The 22,581-nt window shown below is 46.2% G+C and overlaps 1 protein-coding gene across 1 annotated transcript in view; it reads right to left on the bottom strand.

The window, feature by feature from the left end:
• Bbs9 (Bardet-Biedl syndrome 9) overlaps positions 1-22,137 on the bottom strand; it is a 405,125-nt gene extending 382,988 nt beyond the window's left edge. Inside the window, 3 exon segments of the mRNA XM_032909494.1 lie at positions 6,318-6,440; positions 18,431-18,507; positions 21,693-22,137. Coding sequence (XP_032765385.1) covers positions 6,318-6,429 — 112 coding nt within the window. The 5' untranslated portion in view covers positions 6,430-6,440; positions 18,431-18,507; positions 21,693-22,137.
• Positions 22,138-22,581: the final 444 nt, after the last annotated feature.

The raw sequence follows: 22,581 nt of genomic DNA, 5'->3' as shown, positions 1-22,581 counted from the left end.
CTCACTAAATAACCACGGTTTGATTTCAATAAAGCCCTTCGAAGATCAGGGGTGGAGGGCTAGGGAGACGGCTCAGCCATTAGAGTGCTTGTCACTTTTCTGGAGGACCTGGGTTCTATTCCCGCCTCCACCTGGTGGCTCTAAATCTTCTGTAGCTCTAGTTCCAGGGGATCTGAGTCCTGTGCTCTTTTCTGGCCCTGAGGGCACCAGGCTCACACATGGTACACAGACATACATGAAGGCAAAATATAATAAAATAATTTTTAAAAATCAGAGTCCATGAGAATGGCCAAGTCCACAGTTAATAGCCCACGCTCAGAAGCAAATTGTAAACATATGATTTTTAAAATGCCTGGCTATCGCAATAACCAGACCTCAGATAGAAGTTTTACTCACAGATTTCGAGCTATGATAAATTCATTCATTCATTCACTCATTCACTCATTCAAATGAGGTGTCCTGGATAACATTAAATGAGAAGCCATTAAGACCACTTCTGTCTTCTTCTCCCCACTTCCCTGAGTAATAGTTTAAAGAAAGCATTTAAATGTGTTTATCATATTAAGGCCTTTTCCCTCACTTATAAACATTTCAGGTCAGTGGAGAAACAGACACCACAAGCTGCTAGACAGTCACAACTTCTTGCCCATTGTCACACATAAGTCAGAATGAGTCACATGACCAATGTCAGTCTGTCTATTGGATTATCATTGCTACCACACCCCACACCTAATGGGAACTTTCTTAACTCTATGGATGTTTTGCCTTCATGCCTGCCTGTGTGCCATATGTGTGCCTGGTGCCCACGGAGGCCAGAAAACAGCATCAAGTTTTCTGGAATTGAAGTTACAGACAATTGGGAGCTCCCAGATGGGTGCTGGGAATTGGAACCTGTCCTCCAGAACAGCATTGTGTATTAGTCACCTGATGTAACCGTCATCTCTTACCCTGCCCATCTGCTAACCTAGGCCTCGTGCTGGAAGCTTCTAGCCTCCATACAATCAAACCTAGGCTGAGAATGTTTTCTGCCTCTGAGACTTGCTCCTGAGTAAGCTCACCCTTCCTAGTTCTTGCTGACCCCTGACTGGCTGGTTCAACTCAGCTGTTTTGGATCAAACTCCACTCCAAGATGACTGATTCAAACTGGCTTCTCTCAGTTTCTCAGTGAACTGCTCCGCTTGGCGTCAAACTAACTTTAGCAATCTGTATAATCTTCTGGCTCCTTCTCACTCTCTGCCACTTCCTGTCTTCACCTGTGGCTAACATTTTCTATAAAACTCTCCCGGTAAAACTGCCCTTTCTCTCCCTCCACCACCCCCCCACCTCTCCCTCCCCCCCTCCCCTCCCCTCCCCTCCCCCTCCCCCTCCCCTCCCCTCTCCCTCTCCCTCTCCCTCTCCCCCTCCTCCCCAACATCTCTTCATAGCTTCCCTTTCCTCTGTCTTCTCGTGAGAGTTGGGCATATCCTATTCTGTCAAATCTTTCTCCGATTCGTCACTTTTTTCTGCCACTCTATTAGACATCACTTTCAAACACTGCTGCTTCCTTCTACAAACTAACTTTCCTTCACTGTGTGGGATTAGAGGTGTAGACTAAGAGCATGTCTGTATTCCAGACAGAGGAATCAAGGGTGTGTACTGTATCAAGGGATGCGCCCCACGCCACAACTACAAACAGGTTTTCCCCAGGAAACATCACAGTCTCTGGGTTGGCAGTGAGATCAGACACCTGCAATGGCTCTTAGCCACTGCGTCATCTCTCCTGCCCCAATACCAATTGTCCCAGGAGTCCTCTCAACCACACTGGTGGTTTGAATGAGAATGGCTCCCATAGGCTCATGGAGGAGAGATGGCCTTACGGGAGAAAGTGTGAGATTGGAGATGGTCTTTGAGGTTTCGAAAGCCTAACCCAGGCCCAGGCCTTCCTCCTCCCACTGCCTGAGGATCTGACTGGGAACTCATTCCCCCAGTACCATGTCTGCATGCCGCCATGCTTCCGGCCACGATGATAATGGTCTAACCCACTGAAACCGTAAACAAGCCCCAACTAAATGCTTTCTTTTCTAAGAGTTGCCATGGTCACGGTGTCTCTTCACAGCAATAAAACATTAAGAGAGGGACTTACACAGATGCACTTGGAAAGAGCAAATATCAAAGCTCTGCACGAGTCCTGAATACCTGCTTTGAATTACGCTAATTCCAGGGGTCAGAAAGATGGCGGTCCAAGGGTGAGCTGGTGAGGCAGCTGTCTCTAAGGAGGACTGATGAAGGGACTTGTGGAGATGGGACCAAATACAAGGATGAAAAGGCTGGTTAGATTTAAACAGGGATGGGAACATTCTGCCACATCTCGTCTTTGTCACAGTGGGGGAAACGTCTAAGCTACGCACTGTCCTCCACCTTTCTTTTGCTTTTATAGCATAGCAGGTTTCTGTACAGAGCCATAGTCTGTCCGCCACCCCGCACTCCTGCATATCTAGAGGTGAGTGCACGCCACCCTCAGTGAGAACACCTCTGGGCTGGGGACATCTCCAGCTGTTACTGCTCACAGAGGAGCCCAGCCTGGCTCCCGGCATCCGTGTCAGGTGGCTCCCAGCCAATGCCCTGAAAATCTCACAGCAGAAGATCCAACTCCTGGACTCTGCAGCCACCTGCACTCTCACACAGATGGACACATGAGGGTTTCTGAAGTAATTTTAAAAATCTTTTTTTTTTTTTTTTGCAAAGAACACTAATGACCCACTTGCTTCTAAATGATTGAGAACCTTTCATTCCTCTTGTCATTAAAAACTCTGCCTCTAAGCTGGGGTGTAGCTTAGTAAAGTGCTTGCCTAGCATGGGTTCCATCCCAAGCATCGTGTAAAAGTGGCATGTGGTGGTCACTCCAATCCTGGGGAGCTGGTGGCAGAAGGATCAGAACTTCAGGGCCATGCTCGGCCTCAGTGAGGTGAAGAAGAGTCCGGGCTACATGAGACCCTTCATAAACAAATAAGCCTACCTTGCGTTCCGGAAATCAGCCTCTGTTTCCTCTGACTCTCTGGAAGGCCTCTCGAAATCTCTCTCTGACTACTTCCCAAACCTCCCTGTTCACTACTTGCAATCTCCAAGTTATAGGCGGCTACCTCCTTCCCTCTCACTGCACCGTCTCCCCCTGTGGGTTTTCCACACTCTAAGCACTTACTTCCAAACCTCTACCTATATTCTGACCACGAGATACAGTCATCCTAAAGACCACATCGCGAACTGTTCACATCAGCCCTCACTCCTCGGATCAGCAGTAACTGCTCAGCCTTAGGGTGCAGCTTCCAAGCACTCACAATGCAGATACCTGAGCCCGCACCCCAGGCATCCCCAGAGAACAGTGCCACAGGCTCTCACGTCTAGAACTGGCACCTTCATGTGCAATAGTCACTCCAGGACCCTGCAGGACAGCTATCAGCCCTGGGAAATGACGATCATTGGCTTTGTCTATTTGGCAGGCATAGGTGTAATGATTCTATATAGCACAGGTTAGGAATACACAACTAGCACCCAGGACAGAGCCCTAACAGGACATAGCCCTAACAGAGATGAATGAAAGCAGCTCATTTCAGAAGTATTGTTTTGACCAAGCTGAGCTTTGAACACTTTAGAAGGAGAGAGCTTCAGCATGTCACCTGGGTACATGTTTTGTGACTGTCAGGGGAACAAATGAGAGGGAAGCCATAAGGTTCAAAGAGTCATGCGGGATAATCACTGACCTCCCAGGGCGGCCTCAGAACAGACACCTGCCCAGCTTTACAGTAGGAGAGAGGGCCTGGATTCTTCTCAGAAATGAATGAGAGAACACTTCCGCACTTTAAAACCCTGTTCTACGACTGGTACACCATTCTGGAAATCAGTCTGGAGGTTCCTCAGAAAATTGGACATTGAACTACCTGAGGACACAGCTATACCTCTCTTGGGCATATACCCAAAAGATGCCCCAACATATAAAAAAGACACGTGCTCCACTATGTTCATAGCAGCCTTATTTATAATAGCCAGAAGCTGGAAAGAACCCAGATGCCCTTCAACAGAGGAATGGATACAGAAAGTGTGGTACATCTACACAATGGAATATTACTCAGCTATCAAAAACAATGACTTCATGAAATTCGTAGGCAAATGGAGGGAACTGGAAAATATCATCCTGAGTGAGGTAACCCAATCACAGAAAAACACACATGGTATGCTCTCATTGATAAGTGGCTATTAGCCCAAATGCTTGAATTACCCTAGATGCACAGAACACATGAAACTCAAGAAGGATGATCAAAATGTGAATGCTTCACTCCTTCTTTAAAAGGGGAACAAGAATACCCTAGGCAGGGAATAGGGAGGCAAAGTTTAGAACAGAGGCAGAAGGAACACCCATTCAGAGCCTGCCCCACATGTGGCCCATACATATACAGCCACCAAACTAGATAAGAAGGATGAAGCAAAGAAGTGCAGGCCGACAGGAACCGGATGTAGATCGATCCTGAGAGACACAGCCAGAATAAAGCAAATACATAGGCGAATGCCAGCAGCAAACCACTGAACTGAGAACGGGACCCCCGTTGAAGGAATCAGAGAATGAACTGGAAGAGCTTGAAGGGGCTTGAGACCCCATATGGACAACAATGCCACCAACCAGAGCTTCCAGGGACTAAGCCACTACCCAAAGACTATACATGGACTGACCCTGGGCTCCAAATGCATGCATAGCAATGAATAGCCTAGTAAGGGCACCAGTGGAAGGGGAAGCCCTTGGTCCTGCCAAGACTGAACCCCCAGTGAATGGGATTGTTGAGGGGAGGGTGGTAATGGGGGGAGGATGGGGAGAGGAACACCCATATAGAAGGGGAGAGGGAGGGGTTAGGGGGATGTTGGCCCAGAAACCAGGAAGGGGAATAACAATCGAAATGTAAATAGGAAATACCCAAGTTAATAAAGATGAAAAAAAAAACCCTGTGCTACTCCCCTCCTCCTCCTCCTCCTCCCCCTCCTCCTCCCCCTCCTCCTTCTCTCCCTCCTCCTCCCACTCCTCCTCCCCCTCTTCCTCTACATCTCCCTCCTTCTCCCTCCTCCTCTTCTTCCTCCTCCTCCTCCTCCTCTTCTTCCTCCTCCTCCTCCTCCTCCTCTTCTTCCTCCTCTCCCTCCTCTTCTTCCTCCTCCTGTTCCTCTTTCTTTTTTTTTTTTCTTTTCTTTTTTTTTTTTCGGTGCTGGGGACTGAACCCCGGGCCTTGCCCTTGCTAGGCAAGCGCCTTACCACTGAGCCAAATCCCCCACCCCCTGTTCCTCTTTCTCTTCCTCCTCATTTTCCTCCCCTTCCTCTTCCCAGTCTCTCCCTCGCTTCCTTTGCCACCCTGCCCCTTGCTAACACATTTTCATTACAGGTAATAGAAATAACAGGAAAGGAATAATATTCATATTAGCAAATTATATGTTCCTTCTTGGAGGCCAATGATTATCTGAATTTCAAAGTAAAAGCTTGTGATAAACAAGTTATTCAAACGTAACTGATTTCACACTGTAATTATATAGAACTAGACCCTTTTTAAGACTTGAAACACGTGACTATGCAGAGAAGCAAGAAGTGTAAGGCTAGCACAGTAGCTGGTTTACTGCCCCCTCAGTAGCAGAGTCGTGCGGCTTTATCATGACCTCGATGCTTTCTGACTCAACTAGAAGAGCACACTGTTTTCATTGAATAATTTCAAACAAGCGTTTTTCAAATTATTAAATATCTTACTAGCTCTCCTCTAGGAGACCCCATCTGGAAGCAAACTGAGTGGTGCCATGTGATTTATCCATTAATTCTTCCAAGTAATACAACAGCATGAATAAAGCCCAGGTGATAGAAATAAAACAGAGGTGAGAACACGTCTGCCAGCCCGCCACCTGCACATTACTTATAAGAGAAACACCAGGACAGTGGCACACGCTTGTAATCCCAAGTCCAGGAGGACCAGAGTGAGATTGGGCCAGCCTGGACTTTAGTGAAAGTCGAGAGAGAGGGAGGGGAAGGAGGAGGGGGAGGAGGAGGGGGAGAGGGAGAGAGAGAGAGAGAGAGAGAGGGAGAGAGGGAGAGAGAGAGAGGGGAGAGGGAGAGAGGGAGAGAGGAGAGAGGTACTTTTAGATACTTTAGTCATGTTCTCCTATGCTCATGTTTTTAAAACCAAGTCATTTTTATTTACTGTCTTTAATGTTCAACTCTAGGGGGGAGGGAGCTGCAGACTAAAGCCCAGTATCAGAAACTTCCGTGCATGTGTGAGGTCCCAACACTGGGAAAACAAAAGCGCCCACAGATTCCTTACCCTGTCCATTCCTGCTGTTGTCCACGTCAGCCAAGCACAAACAGCCCTGATCAAACTCTTCTTTCTCTCCCAGCACAGTAGACCACCAGTCACGGGCTTTAAATAAGGACATTTCCTTTCAACCTAAAAATAAAATGTTCATTTATAGTAAAAATTAACTTTATGGAAAGAAGTCAAATTACCCCATTTGCAGATGACATGATTCTATTTTTAAAAGACTCTGTGTAATCTACCAGAGAATTCTTAGATGTAAAAACACTTACAGTAAAGTTACAAGATACAAAATCAATATAGCCTTCACATATACCGGAAAGAAATTAGGAAGCATAACCTGTTCATAATAATCCCCAAAATGCCAAGTACCCATGGGCCCTAGGGAAGGCTTACAGCTGAGAGCGCACTCATCGTCCAAAGGACCCAGATCGGAATGCAGCACTCACAACGCGTGGCTGTAAATCCCTGTAACTCCAGGCCCTGGAGAGCTGACACCCGCTTCTGGTCTTCAGTGGGACTGTACTCAAGCGAATAAACCCACATGCAGACATACCCGCATAATTTTAAAATAATAGTGATAAGATAAATTACTTCAAATATTAGTACCTGCGAATACACATAAGCAACAAATTGAAACGTCAAGACTGGAAAAGGTGCTCGAAGGTGATAGATGTCAGAATGACCTCCTGTGCTCTTGAGTTAACAGAATTAATGTTACAAGATGGATATACCACCAAAAGTAATCTATAAGCTGATGTAATACTTGTCAAAATCCCTGTTATACTGTGCAGATGTAGGAAAAAGCAATCCAAGTATTCACATAAGACCACAAACAGCCAAAGTAATCCTCAGTGATAAGAACACACTGGAGTACGCAGAACCCAACCTCAAATTACACAGTGATAGTAACAGCCTTGTGCTGGGGGAGCAAGGCAGGCAGACACTGGGACGGCATAGAGGACCCACGGACAGACCAACAGAACTATGACCACCCAGCTTCTGACACATGAGGCCAAACAGACCATCGGAAAAAGAGATCGTGTTCAACAAACAGTGCGGGCAAAGCCGGGTGTCCTGCGAAGGATTGAATTAGATCTTCCACCTTGCACAAAATCAATTCAGAAAGTAATCAGGGGCCTGAAAGCTTAAAGCCTCAACTGCTAAAACGGCGAGAGTACAGCAGCGAGAATTTCTTCCCATCCTCTTCTCAAGGCTCCGGGTCCTACAGGAAAGAAGAGGCAGGGGTGATGGGTGACTCCCAGGAAACAGTGTCTTCCCCACACAGCAGGACTGACGCACACGTGAGCTCCCTGAGACCGTGGCTGCTTGTACAAGACCTTCACAGGTTCACACGGGGTCCTGGCACTGAGAGGAAGACGAAGACACGGCCTCTCACCCCTAACCACCAGGCTATCTGAAAGTCACACCGAGCTGCAAAGGATTGGAGGCTCATCATCCTAATCACACTGAGGGCAGGCCTCAGGCCCAGGAGAAGTTGGCCAACAGAAAGTTAACTTGATGGTAATTTTGGAGGTTTTTTTTTTATCTCCCTTTGCTTTGCTTAGGCCTCTTTTGGCTTACTGATCTTGCTTGTTTGCTTTGATTACTGTATTTGTGGGTTTTGTGACGATTTTTGAGTGTGTGTTTCTTGATTCTTTGTCTTTGAAGAGGGAAGAAATATAAAGTAAGGTGGGTCGGAAGGTACAGAGGGCCTGGGAGAAAGGGAGATAGAAAAAACATGGCCAAAATAGATAATGTAAAATGTTTTCAATAAAAAATTAATCTTAATCTCTCTCTCTCTCTCTCTCTCTCTCTCTCTCTCACTCACACACACACACACACACACACACACAACTCACACACACACACTCACACACACTCACAGACGCACATGCACACTCACACACTCCGATTTTAACCAAGAGTGGTAACTGTGGATATCTTATAACATTTAGAAAGGAGGTTAAGAAGAGGTAATATTAGGTGACAGTAAAGACAGAATGTGGGCAGAGGTCATAGGTATCATTAAAGAAGACATAAATCTAATTTTCTTTCTAGTTTCCACTACCATAGTTTTTCTCCTTGGGGTAGGTGAGTGAGTTAAAATACAATTGACAGTATAATACACAGGTTTCAGCATGGCCATCCTAACTGTGTATTCACTGAGATGCATGGGGTGCAAGGCTGTTTGGGCATCCACCTTAATCACACTGCATGATGTTTTTATTTGTGAATTAATTGTCTTGTCTTGTCTTGTCTTGCTTTGCTTTTTTGAAACACTGTCTCATTGGGTAGCCCAGGCTGGCTTTAAACGTTCAATCCCCTGCCTCAGATTCCTGAGTCCTGGGACTGAAAGCATGTACCACCACTAAAGCACTGCGTACACGTGAAACAGGAAGCGCAGAGCTGGCAGAAGGCTCAGCAGGGCTGCCCACCACGCCTGCTGACCTGCGTTTGATCCCAGGGCCTCGGGATGGAAGGAGAAAACAGACTCTCACAGCTTATTCTTGTTTATAGCTTGAGAACTGAGAGATGACAAAGAGTGACCTTGGCATCGGTGGGGTCCTGTAGATCACCGTCCTCGCTGCTCACGCAGCGGCCACAGATGGCTACAGAGCACTGAGAACATTGATTTTGAGATGACAACTAACTTTTATCAAGTGGCAGGTTCACAAATACGGAATCTGAAAATAAAAAAGACCAACTGTACTCTAAGCACACAGAACAGCCTGTTCCTTGAAGTAGGCCTTCTACACGCACGAATCATAGAAACCAAGGTCGTTTTCTTCCATCCAAAATAAACCAAGAAACTGTCTTAGAAAGCTGAAAATCCTACACACTGAAGACAGGCTGTGTGAGTCTGGATTCCCATGACACCAACCACGCAACCACGCAACCACGCAACCACGCAGTGTGATAACCACCTTTGTCCACCTGACTGGGTTTGGAACCACCTAGGAGATCCATTATGGGCCTTTCTCTGAGGATGTTTCCAGAAAGTTTTAGCTGAGAGGGAGAACACCTTTAGCCTACAGAGAAAAGGGTTCATCTGACTTGCAGGTCATACGAGATCATGCAGAGGCAGGAACTCCAGGCAAGAACCTGGAGGCAGGAGCTGAAGCAGAGGCCATGGGGGAAGGCTGCTAACTGACTTGCCCCCTGGCTTACTCAGCTACTTTTCTTATGCAACCCAGACCCACCTGCCGAGGGATGGCACCACCCACAGTGCGATGAGCCTTTCTACGTTAATTAACTAAGAAAATGGCCCACAAACATGCCCATGTCCCTCCGCAGTTGAGGGTTCCCTTCCCAGACCCTAGCTTGTGTCAAGTTGACAATAAACTAAACAGCGCATTGGGTAAAACCCCTCCCCAGACCTCAGTCACAGACGGGGTAAAAACTGAACAAGGGTGAGACGGCAGCTGAACCCCAGCACTCATCCCTCAGCTTCCAACTGCAGGTACCATGTGACCAGCCACCTCACGTCCCCCGGCCATGCCTCCCGCCACGGTGAACTATGCATTCAAACACTGAACCAAACGAACCAAACGAACAGTCAGGTACTCTATCAGCACAGAGAGAAAAGCAACGACGACCCGTCGATAGCTCAGCCCCTTCGTCAGCAAAACAAAGGGAGGCGTGCTGGTTAAGAAGGGGATGTGTGTTTCTGGCATGGAAACCTGCCTCTGGAACTAGATAGGTAGAGAGACAGCTGCCAGGCTCAGAGAGAGGCCTTTGGCAGTGTGATATGGGATGGAGCCAAGCGGGTGAAACGCTTTGCTGACTGAGAATTAAGATATCCAGCAGATATCTTGAGGCACCGCAGTGCTGAACCTAGCAAGGTAAAAGATAACCATACTTTTTTATTTTTTATATTTTTACAACAACAGTGATACAAACCAGAGCTGCCCTGATCCCACTGCACTGCCTTCACATAGCCAGGTGGCACGCGCCGTGACCCACTATCTCAGTCAGGGTTTCTTTTCCTGCACAAATAACATGACCAAGAAGCAAGTTGGGGAGGAAAGGGTTTATTCAGCTTACACATTCACATTGCTGTTCATCACCAAAGGAAGTCAGGACTGGAACTCATGCAGGTCAGGAATCAGGAGCTGATGCAGAGGCCATGGTGGGATGTTTCTTACTGGCTTGCTTCCCCTGGTTTGCTCAGCTTACTTTCTTATAGAACCTAGGACCACCAGTACACCCAACTATTGTGGAAGTTACAGGAAGGAAGCCTAGGCTACAGAGTAAATGAATTCAAGGGTAGCCTGGGCAACTTAGTGAAACTCTGTCCCCAAATTAAAATCGTTTAAAGGGCTGAGAGATAGTTTAGTGGTAGAACTCTTAGCACCTAGTGTGTCCAAAGTCCGTGGCTCATCCCCAGTGCTATCATATATATATATATATATATATATATATATATATATATATATCACAGATATATATATATCACAGATATATATATATCACAGATATATATATATCACAGATATATATATATATCTGTGATGGTTAATCTTGTCAACCTGGGAGGATTTAAACTCACCATGGGAACCTCTGAACATGTCTGTGAAGAGGTCTCTGGGGAAGGTTGGGGTGAAAAGATCTACCTTAAATGAAGGCTGCCTTAAATGATTCTATGAACTGAGTCCTAACTCAGGAAAGGGGACAGCCAGCCAAGCACCAGCACTCACCTCTCGGCTCCCTGCTGCAGGCACAATGTGAGCAGCTGCCTCCCAGCACCATGACTTCCTGACAGAGATAAAATGAGCATTCGCTTCCTTGGCTCTTTTTTCTTTTTAAGGGGGTGGGGAAGATGTTGGGGTTTTGTTGTTTCTTCTGTTTTGTTGTTTCCTTTTGTTTTCTAAGACAGGGTTCCATGTAGCTCAGGCTGGCCTAAACTCCCAATCCTCCCACACCTGGCTCCAAATATCTTTTAGTGTATTATTTGATAAATGATTATGACAGAGGGAGACCCACCTTTCCCTGAGTGCTAGGCAGATACTCAGCATGTTTAAAGCACTGTTAAAAACTGCCATTAGTGGGAGTTAAAGAGACAGCTCAGCAATTAAGAGCACATTCTGCTCTTTCAAAGGACATATATATATTTGATTTTTCAAGACAGGGTTTCTCTGTGTACCCCTGGCTGTTCTGAAGCTCACTCTATAGACCAGGCCAGGCTCAAACTCACAGACATCCTCCTGTCTCTGCCTTCCATGTGCTAGCATTAAAGATATGTGCCACCACCACCTGGCAATAATTTTAAAATAATAAAATAAGTCTTGTGGGCTAGAAAGATGGCTCAGTGGCTAAAAGAACATGTTGTTCTTGCAGAGGACACAGTTTGGCTCCCAGCACCCACATCAGAAAACTCAAAACAGCCAGCCTGTAACCCCAGCTTCGGGGATCTGACACCCTCTTCAGTCACAAGCACAAACCCACACGCAGTTCCACATATATACAGAAAACCAAGGCGTTTCTAAAATGAGATGCTAAACACTGCTGCTAGAGCTGAGCTCTGTCTGTCTACAGGGCAAGCACCCCGCTCTCCATTCCCACAAGCAAAGATGTGCAGGACGGGGCAGTGGGGCTAATCGGTGAGCTCTTACTGCCCAGACGCCTCGCTACTCTGGTGCTAGCACCACAGCCTTGAGCACACCTCAGACACCTTAAGACACTATGCAAAGATTGCCCCTGGCTGCCGTGGCCCCTAGAAGCTCTACTCTGATTTTAGCTCATGTCTTCGTGAACCACTCCTGCCTTGACCAGAGGTGGAGCACATGCCCGGCAGATGAACCACCGTAACCGGTGCTAAGAAAGCCTTAGTGACTGCGACTTCTGCTAAGAGGCAAAGCTGTGGTTGGCGGTGGGAAGTGAGAGGTGGAACAACTCACTGACAGATGACGAGGTCCCAGGGATCTTGGAGGCAGTCTCAGCAGCTCAGACCCATGTCTGAGTCCTGGCTCTGGGCTGCTGCTTCAGGGCTCTCGAACTGTGGCTGACAGAGAAAGAACTAGCACCAGCTTGTGCCAGGATCTAGTGCTGGGAGCCACACGAGTCCCCTCCCTATGCTCACAAAGGTGACAACTGAGCCCGAATGAAGTCATCTTAACCATGACAAGCATCCTGACTCAAGTCACATCCCAACCACGGACCACCTTGGCAGCTGCAGGTACCACAGTCATCCCAGCAGAGCCTCACACCAGGGCAGAGAGAAAGGGATAAACACACAAGACAAGAGAGCAGAGAGCTAATAAGAGGAGAACTTGCAGGCCTTGGGCCCCAGAAGAGTCAAGAGAGCTACCAAGTCTGAAAGCCAAGGGTCTCAGGGCCTACCCAAGCTGAGAACTGTAACACCTGACCACTGCCAAGGACCAAGGGCCCCACTAAATGAGGCGTACACACGGACTGTAACACCAGAGGGCGCCACTTGCCACTCCCTCCACCTGCCACCATATGTGCCACAGAATGTGAGGAAAAGCAAAGCTGCAGGAGTTTGAAGAGTGTTCGTTGGGCCACCCATGATCCCTGTCCAGGTAAAGCAAAAGGCCCCCTGAGCCATCTAACTGCAGCATTCATAGTGTCCCAGCATACCTCAGCAACTTTAAAATACGATACACAGGGCTTAGGAAAGGGCTCTCTGGTGTGAGTGCTTACTGTGCAAGCATGCTGCCCTGAGTTCAAATCCACAGGGCCCATGTAAAAAACCATGCACACATGTACCCTCAGTGCAAGGGTTGGGGATCTCTGGTACTTGCTGTGCTCACTGGCAGTCAGCCTATCTGGAAAATGGTGTACTCCAACATGCACACAGCATACACATACTCACCATGGAGCAGTCAGGCACAGTGCCTTATGTAACTCAGCAGGTGGGAGCCAGAGGCAGGAGACCAACTTGAGTTAGACAGTAAGTTTGAGGTCGTCCTGGGCTATATAGAAGACTCAATCTCACACACATACATACATACATACACACACGCGCACGCGTGCACACACACACACACACACACACACACACACACACACTCGCACAGTAATCTGATATACAGTTTGGAAAAATCTATAGGGCATTATGCTGAATGTAAAAAGAAATCCCAAGAGATCACACAGAAGTGAACATATTGCTAGATCATTCTCAAAATGACTAATTTTACCTATGTAAAGTGGATCAGTGGTTGGCTGGGACCACAGATGGCTGGTACAGGGAAATTTCTATGGGGTTCATTTCTAAGAACTATAAAGGTAGCATCAAGGTATGGTGACTCACACCTGTAATGCCAGCACTTGAGAGATGGAGGCAAGGGATCAGGAGTAGTGAGACTGCATAAACCCTGTCTCGAAATATAAAATGTCACACTGAAACTCAAAAGATTAATTAAAAAACACTGTAGTTTAGTTTAATAGCACCAGTTTGTGGGTTTGGACTATTTATACTGTTGTTATAGGAAAACATTTCTGAAATTGTGATGTGTTAATTTTCAAAATATATTCTATGAAATTATTGCAAAATGACAAATTCAAAGTAGCAACAGGCCAGCCACGTTGGCTCATGGCTATAATCCTAGTCATCGTGAGTCCAGGGCAGTACAGTATGACTGTCACAGTTTTAAGCCGGCCTGAGCTACGCAATTAGACCTTGTTTTAGAGAGAGGCGGGGGGGAGAGAAAGAGAGACAGACAGACAGACAGACAGACACACACACACACACACACACACACACACACGTGGTGGGGGGCAGTGGTGGTACATGCCTTTAATCCCAGCACTCTGGAGGCAGAAGCAGACAGATCTCTGAGTTCAAGACCAGCTTGGTCTACAGAGTGAGTTCCCGGACAGCCAGGACTACACAGAGAGCCCCTGTCTCAAACAAAACAAAACAGGAAACTGTAATATCCAAGCAGGTGATACCTCTCCATATATGTTTCCTTACTGTTGTAAAAAGTTACCTTAAAAAAAAAAAAGCCAGGTGTGGGGGTTGAGATGGTGCATTTAGAGGTAGAGGCTATAGGTTTCCTACCAGTCTGGCCTGGTAGCAAATTCCAAGCCATACAAGGATACTGAGAAGGAGGACTGGGGAGACGGCTCAGTCAGTGCTGTGCTCACTGTGCAAGCATGACAACTTGGGTTCAATCCCAAGAACCCATGTTGAAAAGCCAGGTGCAACAGCAAGTGCTCATGACCCCAGCTCCAGGGAGGCACAGACAGGAGGGTCCCTCAGGCTCCCTGGCCAGCACAGCTCTAGCAGCAAGTTCCAGGCCACTGAGAGACCCTGTATGGAGAAAACAGAGATGGGTGTTCCTGAGGAACAAAACTGAGGTTAACTTCTGACCTCTACATGCATGTGCATCCACCCAAACAAGAACACACACACACACACACACACACACACACACACACACACACACACACACACACAACATGCACAGAAGAAGCAAGTGTGGGATTCCATCCACAGTCCTTTACAAACTCTGCTAAGAAAGAAGTTACTGTGCTGGGTATACACCTCCGTTGGCAGAATGCTTGCCCAACATGTAGGGAGCTCTGACCTGAGTCCCCAGCACTGCATAACACTGGCACGGCATGCATGCCTGTAATCCCAACATTGGGAAGGTAAAAGATCAGGAGTTCAAGGCCAGCCTCCAGTACATAGTAAGACCAACCTGTCATTCATGAAACCCTGCTCAAAAGTGGGGAGGGGGGATCTAAATAAGTTTCTGAGTCCCAAGACATAAGAGGGTTTCTGAAAAGTATTCACATGAGCACACTAACTGCCAGATGACCCAACTCTAATCTGGCAGTGAGTGCCCAAAACTGCCCTTTTATTATAGTTTTATTAGATTCTTTCCTTGAATGAAGCAATGGCATTTAATAGACTACAAGTTTTTCATTACATACTCCAGATACACAGAAAAGTAGTAATATTATATACTTTGGTCTTATCACCTCCCCACACATCTTGATTGTTTGACAGGGTCTCATGTAGCCCAGGCTAGCCTCGAATTGCTATGCAGTCTGTGCCAGCCTTGAACGCCTGACCTCCCACTTCCTAAGTGTTAGAATCTCAGATGTGCACCACCATGCCCGGATAAAGTGCATCTTTTCTCATAGCCCAGAGCAGCAAAATAAGTAAATCCTTTCTTGATACATGTGGTAGAGAGAAGGAGTTCACCAGACACTGAGTAAGGTTGTCTCGTTCAGAAGCAGGGAGTGTATGGAGAAAGCTGTGACCAATTTCTGTAAGCATGGTACTGACATCCTCAGGTAACAGCTTGATCCACAGGCTGCTCTGTGGGAAGTGGCAGGCTCCTTAGAGGGGCCCAGATGCTGGAGAGCTGGCCTCAGTGGTGCGGGAGAGCCAGTGGGCTGACCAGCTCAGCTGCCACGCAGGCCCACATCCACGGGTCTGCGTTGGCCACCCCAACATCTATCCCACACGTGAACTGCTAGAGAGTTCTGCAGACCCAAAGCTGCAGGATCTCCATGAGGCGAGGCAGCAGTGTCTGAGAGGAGTCCTGGTGAGGACCAGCATTGATGGTGTATCAGAAGCCAGAGGCCTCCAGCAAAACTAATGACGCACTGTAATGAACATCTACAAGTGACGATGTTAGGACCTAAGAGTACACTGTGTGATGCACTGTGGCACACCGGCGGGCTTCTTCCTCTTTCTCTTTTTGAGGGGCTGCAAGAGTGGAGGGCAGGTACCAAGGGACAGGGAGTTGAGTGGTATTGGGGTACATAATGTGAAATTCACAAAAAAAAAATCAATAAAATGTTAAATAATAAAAAAAGAGAGGCCCCATTCAAGGTCATCATCATTGGGAACCCCCTAAATGGGGCTGTTTGCTATGCCCACTTCTCTTTGGTTCCTGGCCTGGACATGAACACTTTCGCTCTGCCATGTGTTACCCTGGTGACACGTACCTCACCACAAAACCACAGCAACAGGTGACTGTGGACTGGCACCTCTGAAGGTAAGAGCCCAATAAACTGTTTCTTCTGTAAATTAATTATCTCGAGTATATTGTTACAGTATAGTTAATTATCCCAGGTATGCTGCTATAGCATAGTTAATTATCCCAGGTACCTGGTAATAATATCTGAAAGTGGACTAACATAGCACCTACATCAAATGTGGAGAGAAGAACCACTCAACAGCCCAAGGGAGGCTCTTCACCTCCGTCAGGCAGAAGAAAAGAATCCCGTGGGACCTGCCTAGAAAACATACCAACCCTCCCCAGATAATGGGGGGAGAGGCTCTCTTATGTTGTGTCATTGAATTATAAATGGGGAAAAAAGTATTTAGCTAAGTGAGACTCGCAGCTAGAGTTTGAATATAGAAACACATAACTATATCAATGAAAATATCTGTTGTGTGAAAATGCCCTTGAAAACATTCATCAGAGTGGCAGCACCGTGATAGACACCAGCAGTAACAGCATCGGGAAGCTGAGACAGGGGGATTATAAATCTGGAGTCAGCATGAACTACAAAATAAAAGAAAACCTGTAAAGAAAAGGCTTTTGCAGATTGCTACAAAGAAGAGAAACAAACGAAAACCACAATAAACTGGGAGTCATGGCTTAAGCCTTCAGTTCCAGCACTGGGAAGGTAGAAGCAGACTGATCTCTGCGAGTTCAAGGCCAACCTGGGCTACAGAGTGAGTTCCAGACCAGACAGAGTTACATAGTGAAATCCTGTCTCTGGGGGGGAAAAACCATAAACTAGAACATGTACTAACAAAACTAACTTGTATTCCAAACTAACTCAGTAAATCAACTGTCACACAAGGGTGAAGACCTGAGTTCAAACCCCCAGAGCTCACAGAAAAGCAGATGTGGTAGTTCACATAATCTTGGCACTCGTACACAGCACAAGACATGGGATGGGTGTAAAGGGGAAATTCCCAGAGGCTCGAAGGTCCACTAGCCTGCCATATGCAGCAAGGAACAACAAAACAGAGACCCCTTTAAGACAAGGTGGAAGGGGCATGTGCAACACACAGGCATACACATCACAGCACACACACACACACACACACACACACACACACACAGCAGCGCACGCACACCACCGCACACATGCACCCCACACACGCACACGCATGCGCACATACACACGCACGCACACGGCACACAGGCACAAGCACACACGCGCACACGCACGCACACACAATTTTTTAAATAACAAATAAAAACTAACTATATTATCTATAAATACTAATTTCCCACAGGTTTCTAACAAAAGATTGAAGACTGTCTCTAATGACAAGACGGGCAACAGCCGAACGTTCCTTCTTTCTTGGACTAACCAACTTCTCATCAGTCACCCACAATTCCTCGACCGTCACTTTCTCTAAAACCTGGTAATGTCTTTAGACTCAAGGTGTTGGTACCCAGGAGCTTTTAGAAATGCACACTCTTTTCCCCTTCAAACAACACCCCCACGTGACCGAGCTGCACCATACAGTATCAGAGGATCTGATTTACATACGATTCAATGAGTATCACCGACCCAGGATGCCTAGGACCAGCCATTTTGGATTTCAGGCTTTGGACTTTCTGCATATGTAATGCCTTAGAGAAGAGCCGACTTTAAACATTAAATTCGCTTATACACATGGTTTGAGTGTAAGTATATACAATGTGTTTGGAATATTTGAGTTTGAACTATAACCTGTCAGATGAGGTAGGCATGGGATGCCCCATGTGTGGCATCACATCGGGGCTCTCAGATTTTAAAGCTCTCTGAGTTCTGAATGAGAGATGCTCAGCTCATGCCTGGCGACCTAAGTAAACATTTCCTCCATCACAGCACCACTTTGTCCTTTCTCCTGGGACCTCTAGTTGTCACTCCAAAGCTTGGAGAAATTAATTTTCTCCGCAACAAAAAGCTTAAACAGCCCATTAATCAGGTAACCCTCAGGTTCTGTTTTTGTCTTGTCTCGCTTTCCAAGCAGAGTTGGAATTTAGTAAGAGATTTGAATACAGGTTTGATGCACTAGAATTGCGAAAGAAAAGCATTCAGGAAAAAGGCAAACCACCCAATACTGTGGTGAGATGCCCGGTCCCAGCATGCTATAGGACCGTTCCAGTCAAATCCCACATCCAATGACAAACCTTGCTTCTGCGCATGCGCTGCCCAGGTTTCAGACCCTTCTTTTGGTACACGCTAATAATGCTGTACAATTTAATGTCTGGGGAAATGAAAAAAAAAAAAAGCGTGTATCAGTACAGGGCTTTCGTTTCTTTTGTTTTTGGGGTTGTTTGTTTATTTGTTTGTTTGGTTTTTGGTCTGGATTTTGGTTTTTGAGACAAGTTCCCCTATGTTGCCTGAACTGGCTCGGAACTTGCTCTGTGACAAGGGAGCTGTGAACTCAGAATGTTCTTGCCTCGGTTGCTTCAAGGCTGGGATCTAGTCATCATTTTTAAGAACTTTTGGGTCATGCATAAACATTTTGCAAGAACTCTATTAATCAGGCTGTAGGGATAGCTCTGTAGAGAGAGACACCTGCCACCAAGACTGACAAACTGAGTTCAATCCCTGGGACCAACATGATGGAAGGAGAACCAACTCCAAAGATATACTCTGACCTCTACGCTCTATACACACACACACACACACACACACACACACACACACACACACACACACACACACTAAATAAATAAATAAATAAATAAATAAATAAATAAATAAATGTAATTTTAAAGGATTGTTTTTTTACCCTACAAAGCACAAAGATATGACTATTTGGCTATCCCTAAACACAGAGAAGATAAGAAATCTGCTCAAGTGATCACTTACTTATATTTAAGTTTTATTTGTGAGACAGGCAGTTGTAACACCCCCCTGAACTAGACTCTCACACGAAGAAGTGACTAACATCGATAGCCAAAGAATGCAGTGGGAACAACCTGCAAGTCTGCGGCAGGCTCTGAAACCAGGAACTTGTCCAAAAGCTGCTGTTGTTCACATCTGGAACTTTCTCCAAATAATGTTTCTGTCAAATTTCAGGAAATAGCAATCAGGTTGTCTGGTCCAGGACAATGGCAGAGTCATGTAAAATTAAACAAATATTGCTTTGAAAGCAATATGGCAGCCAAGCAGTGGTGAGGAATGCCTTCAATCACAACACTGTGGAGGCAGAGGCAGGCAGATCCCCGAGTTCAAGGCCAGCCTGGTCTACAGGGTGAGTTCCAGGACAGCCAGAGTCACACAGAGAAACCACTCCCACTCCCACTCCCACTCCCACTCCCACTCCCACTCCAAAAAAACTCTTACGACGAGAGCTTGTGTTGGAGTTTTCAGTGGCCATGAATGGCACAGGAGTGGTGGTCAGATAGACCTGTGTTCACTTCCTGACAAGATGTCCCAACCACACAAGCTCAGAGAAGGCTCTTATACTCTAGTATCAACTGATCTTGTGTGGTCTAGCATATGCACTTCCTTAGCCAATGTTCAACCCGCTACAACCTTCAAAGTCAGTAGTAACCCAATAACAGTAATAATGAAACAGCTGTGGTGGTCGTCATCCAGCTGTGACAGCAGAGTCTTCTAGGCACAGAAGAATTTCAACTGGGACTGGGACATCCAAAGGGCAGATCAGAAAGTGTGTGTATGTTAGTGAGCACATGTAAATGCATGTGTGTGTGTGTGTGTGTGTGTGCATGTGTGTGTGTGCGCGCGCACAAGTACTTATGTATATGGGTGAATGTGTGTTTTACTGGGTATTGAAAGAGCTACACTCCCAAACCTTATAAATGTTTAATCAATAAACATGTTTTATAATAGTTGACATATTTCAATACATTTTAAAAATATCTAAGGGGATTGGAGTGTTCAGTGGTACACACACACACACACACACACACACACACACACACACACTCTGAGAAATGAGACTTGCTATATATTTGAAAAGGCATAAAACTTTACAGAACTGCTAGTAGATTTTTTTTTCCCTGCAAAGAGCATTTCCATCAAGAAGATACCATAGGGGGTTGGGGATTTAGCTCAGTGGTAGAGCGCTTGCCTAGGAAGCGAAAGGCCCTGGGTTTGGTCCCCAGCTCCGAAAAAAAAAAAAAAAAAAAAAAAAAAAAAAGAAGATACCATAGGGCCAGTGAGATGGCTCAGCAAACAAAGATGCTTGCTGCCAAGCCTGACAGGACCCACATGGTAGGAGAGAACTGACTCTGGCAAGTTGTCCTCTAACCTCCACACCCTCACTGTGGTACCCTTGCCCACGCACAAATATGCACCCAAATATTAAAACCTAATCAATTTTTAAAACTATAGCATAAACGGAAATGGAAGGTATGATTTAACCACAACCATTATACATAATAAAAATCCCTAAACTCTTACAAATAACTTGTAAACGGTTTTCAAAATAGTCTTTTGTTTTTAATTCTTAGGATGGTCCAATCCATCACCAAAAAGAAAAACCGATCTCAAGCATTATCCTCTTCAAATATTGCTAACAAGTTACGCCTTGTCTCTTGGAATGCTAGCAAATGGCAATACATCACATGGTGGCACACACCTGTAATAACATGGTATGTTCAAACAAGGCCTAGGATAAACAGAAAATCCACGACCAAATTAAGCAAAATTAAAAATTTTAAAAAAAAAAAAAAAAAAAGGAAAGAAGAAAAGGTTAAAAAAAAAAAAACTACTTTCCCTCCAGTATCTTTCAATTAGTGTGTATAAAGATGTAATATGTATGTACATTAGACACAATTTGATATTTAAAGACAATGTGAGATTCCAAAAAATAATCTATACGTTTATCCAGAAAATCGAAGCCAAATGCAGACCTTGCTCTGGAGGAGCTGCTGATAAAATCAGCTTAGTCCATCTAAACTGCTGTGGTCTGCAAAGGAAAGAGAAAGGATAACATTAATCCTATTGCAAGCAGCACGGGGGAGTACCAACATGCTCCCGCTTCAGTCGCAGACTGCTTTGACGCTCTGCTCACAAGACCTGTTGAAATGCCACAGGAGAAAGAAGATCTTACTCCATGTGACTGCTACATGGACTCCTGAAAAAATCACTCCCTCGAAGGTGTTTATAGGATCTATCCACGTCGTGTTAGCGGTTTGTTTGAATGCAAGCCTCCTTTCTAGGAAACCGATCATCCTACATCTCCCAAACCATTACATGGCACCCGAGGGTTAGTCTTGTTGACCAAGCACAGCCAATGCATTTATACATCCGAAGATTAATTTCTGGAATATTTCTTACCTGATGCCAACAGGTGGGCTTTGCCTCACCTTGCTACGAACCCACTATCCACAGACTTCCCTCCTAACGAGGATCCAGTGCTGGAACAGAAGTAACAACCGTGCAAGGAAAAGCAACACTTAACTCCAGTAGTACCTCTTGGTCTTGTGTTCGAAGTTTTCCACGTCCGCAGACAGACAGAATCCTGCCAAGCAGTAACACAAGCTCCACGGAGTTGAAATAAGTCCCTCCAATATCTTCTGCACCCTCTTGTCATCCCCCAGAGACAAGCAGGGGAAACGACATGGATCCCTCGGAAGCCACAAGAGAGAAAAACTCCAGGTCTGGATGCTCACAGAGAGGATGAAACCACCAGGGAGACTGTAAGAGGGGTGAGACTGCAAGACAACAGCCTGCGGAAGACACCACCCCACTCCAGCCTAAATCCAAGCCGCCTTCGCCCTGTTGTCATAGCATTTTACAACGGAGGCTACTGCGCAAGTCAGACGCGGAGCCGCAGGGCTTGCTGGGTGTTGTAGTCCGGGTGGCCGAGCGCGAGCTGTGGAGGTATAGTTTCCTGGGCCGCCCTTGTGGAGCCACTCTATGGCTACTGGACGGAGTGAGGATGGGCGCCTCTGAACTACCTGAGCGGGCCTGTCCCTCGGGGCAGCGTCGGCGGAAGTCCCGCCTCTGTGGGGATGCTCTTGCCGTAGACCACGCCCTCCTGTGCTTGGGTCTTCTAGTATCTAGGCCTGAGTATGTAGTGGTTTTCCTGTTTGAATCCCTTTCATTGGCCTAACTGCTGTAGCTAAGATTTCAAGCACCATATTGAATATCAGTGAAGAGTAGACCCCCTTGTTTCATTCCTCGTTTAGAAAAAATGTTCAACCTAACACATCTAAGGAAGGGGTGACCTCTACTGAAAATTACCTACATTCAGTTGACCCGTGGACATGTCTGGGGACGTTTTCTTGATTGCTTATTGATGTGGGAGAGCTCAGACCACTGTGGGCTAGGCTAGTGGGTCTGGGCTGTGTAAGAAAGG

The sequence above is a fragment of the Rattus rattus genome, chromosome 8 (assembly GCF_011064425.1).
Source record: "Rattus rattus isolate New Zealand chromosome 8, Rrattus_CSIRO_v1, whole genome shotgun sequence".
Lineage (NCBI taxonomy): Eukaryota > Metazoa > Chordata > Mammalia > Rodentia > Muridae > Rattus > Rattus rattus.
This window is presented reverse-complemented; position numbering and strand designations above follow the sequence as displayed.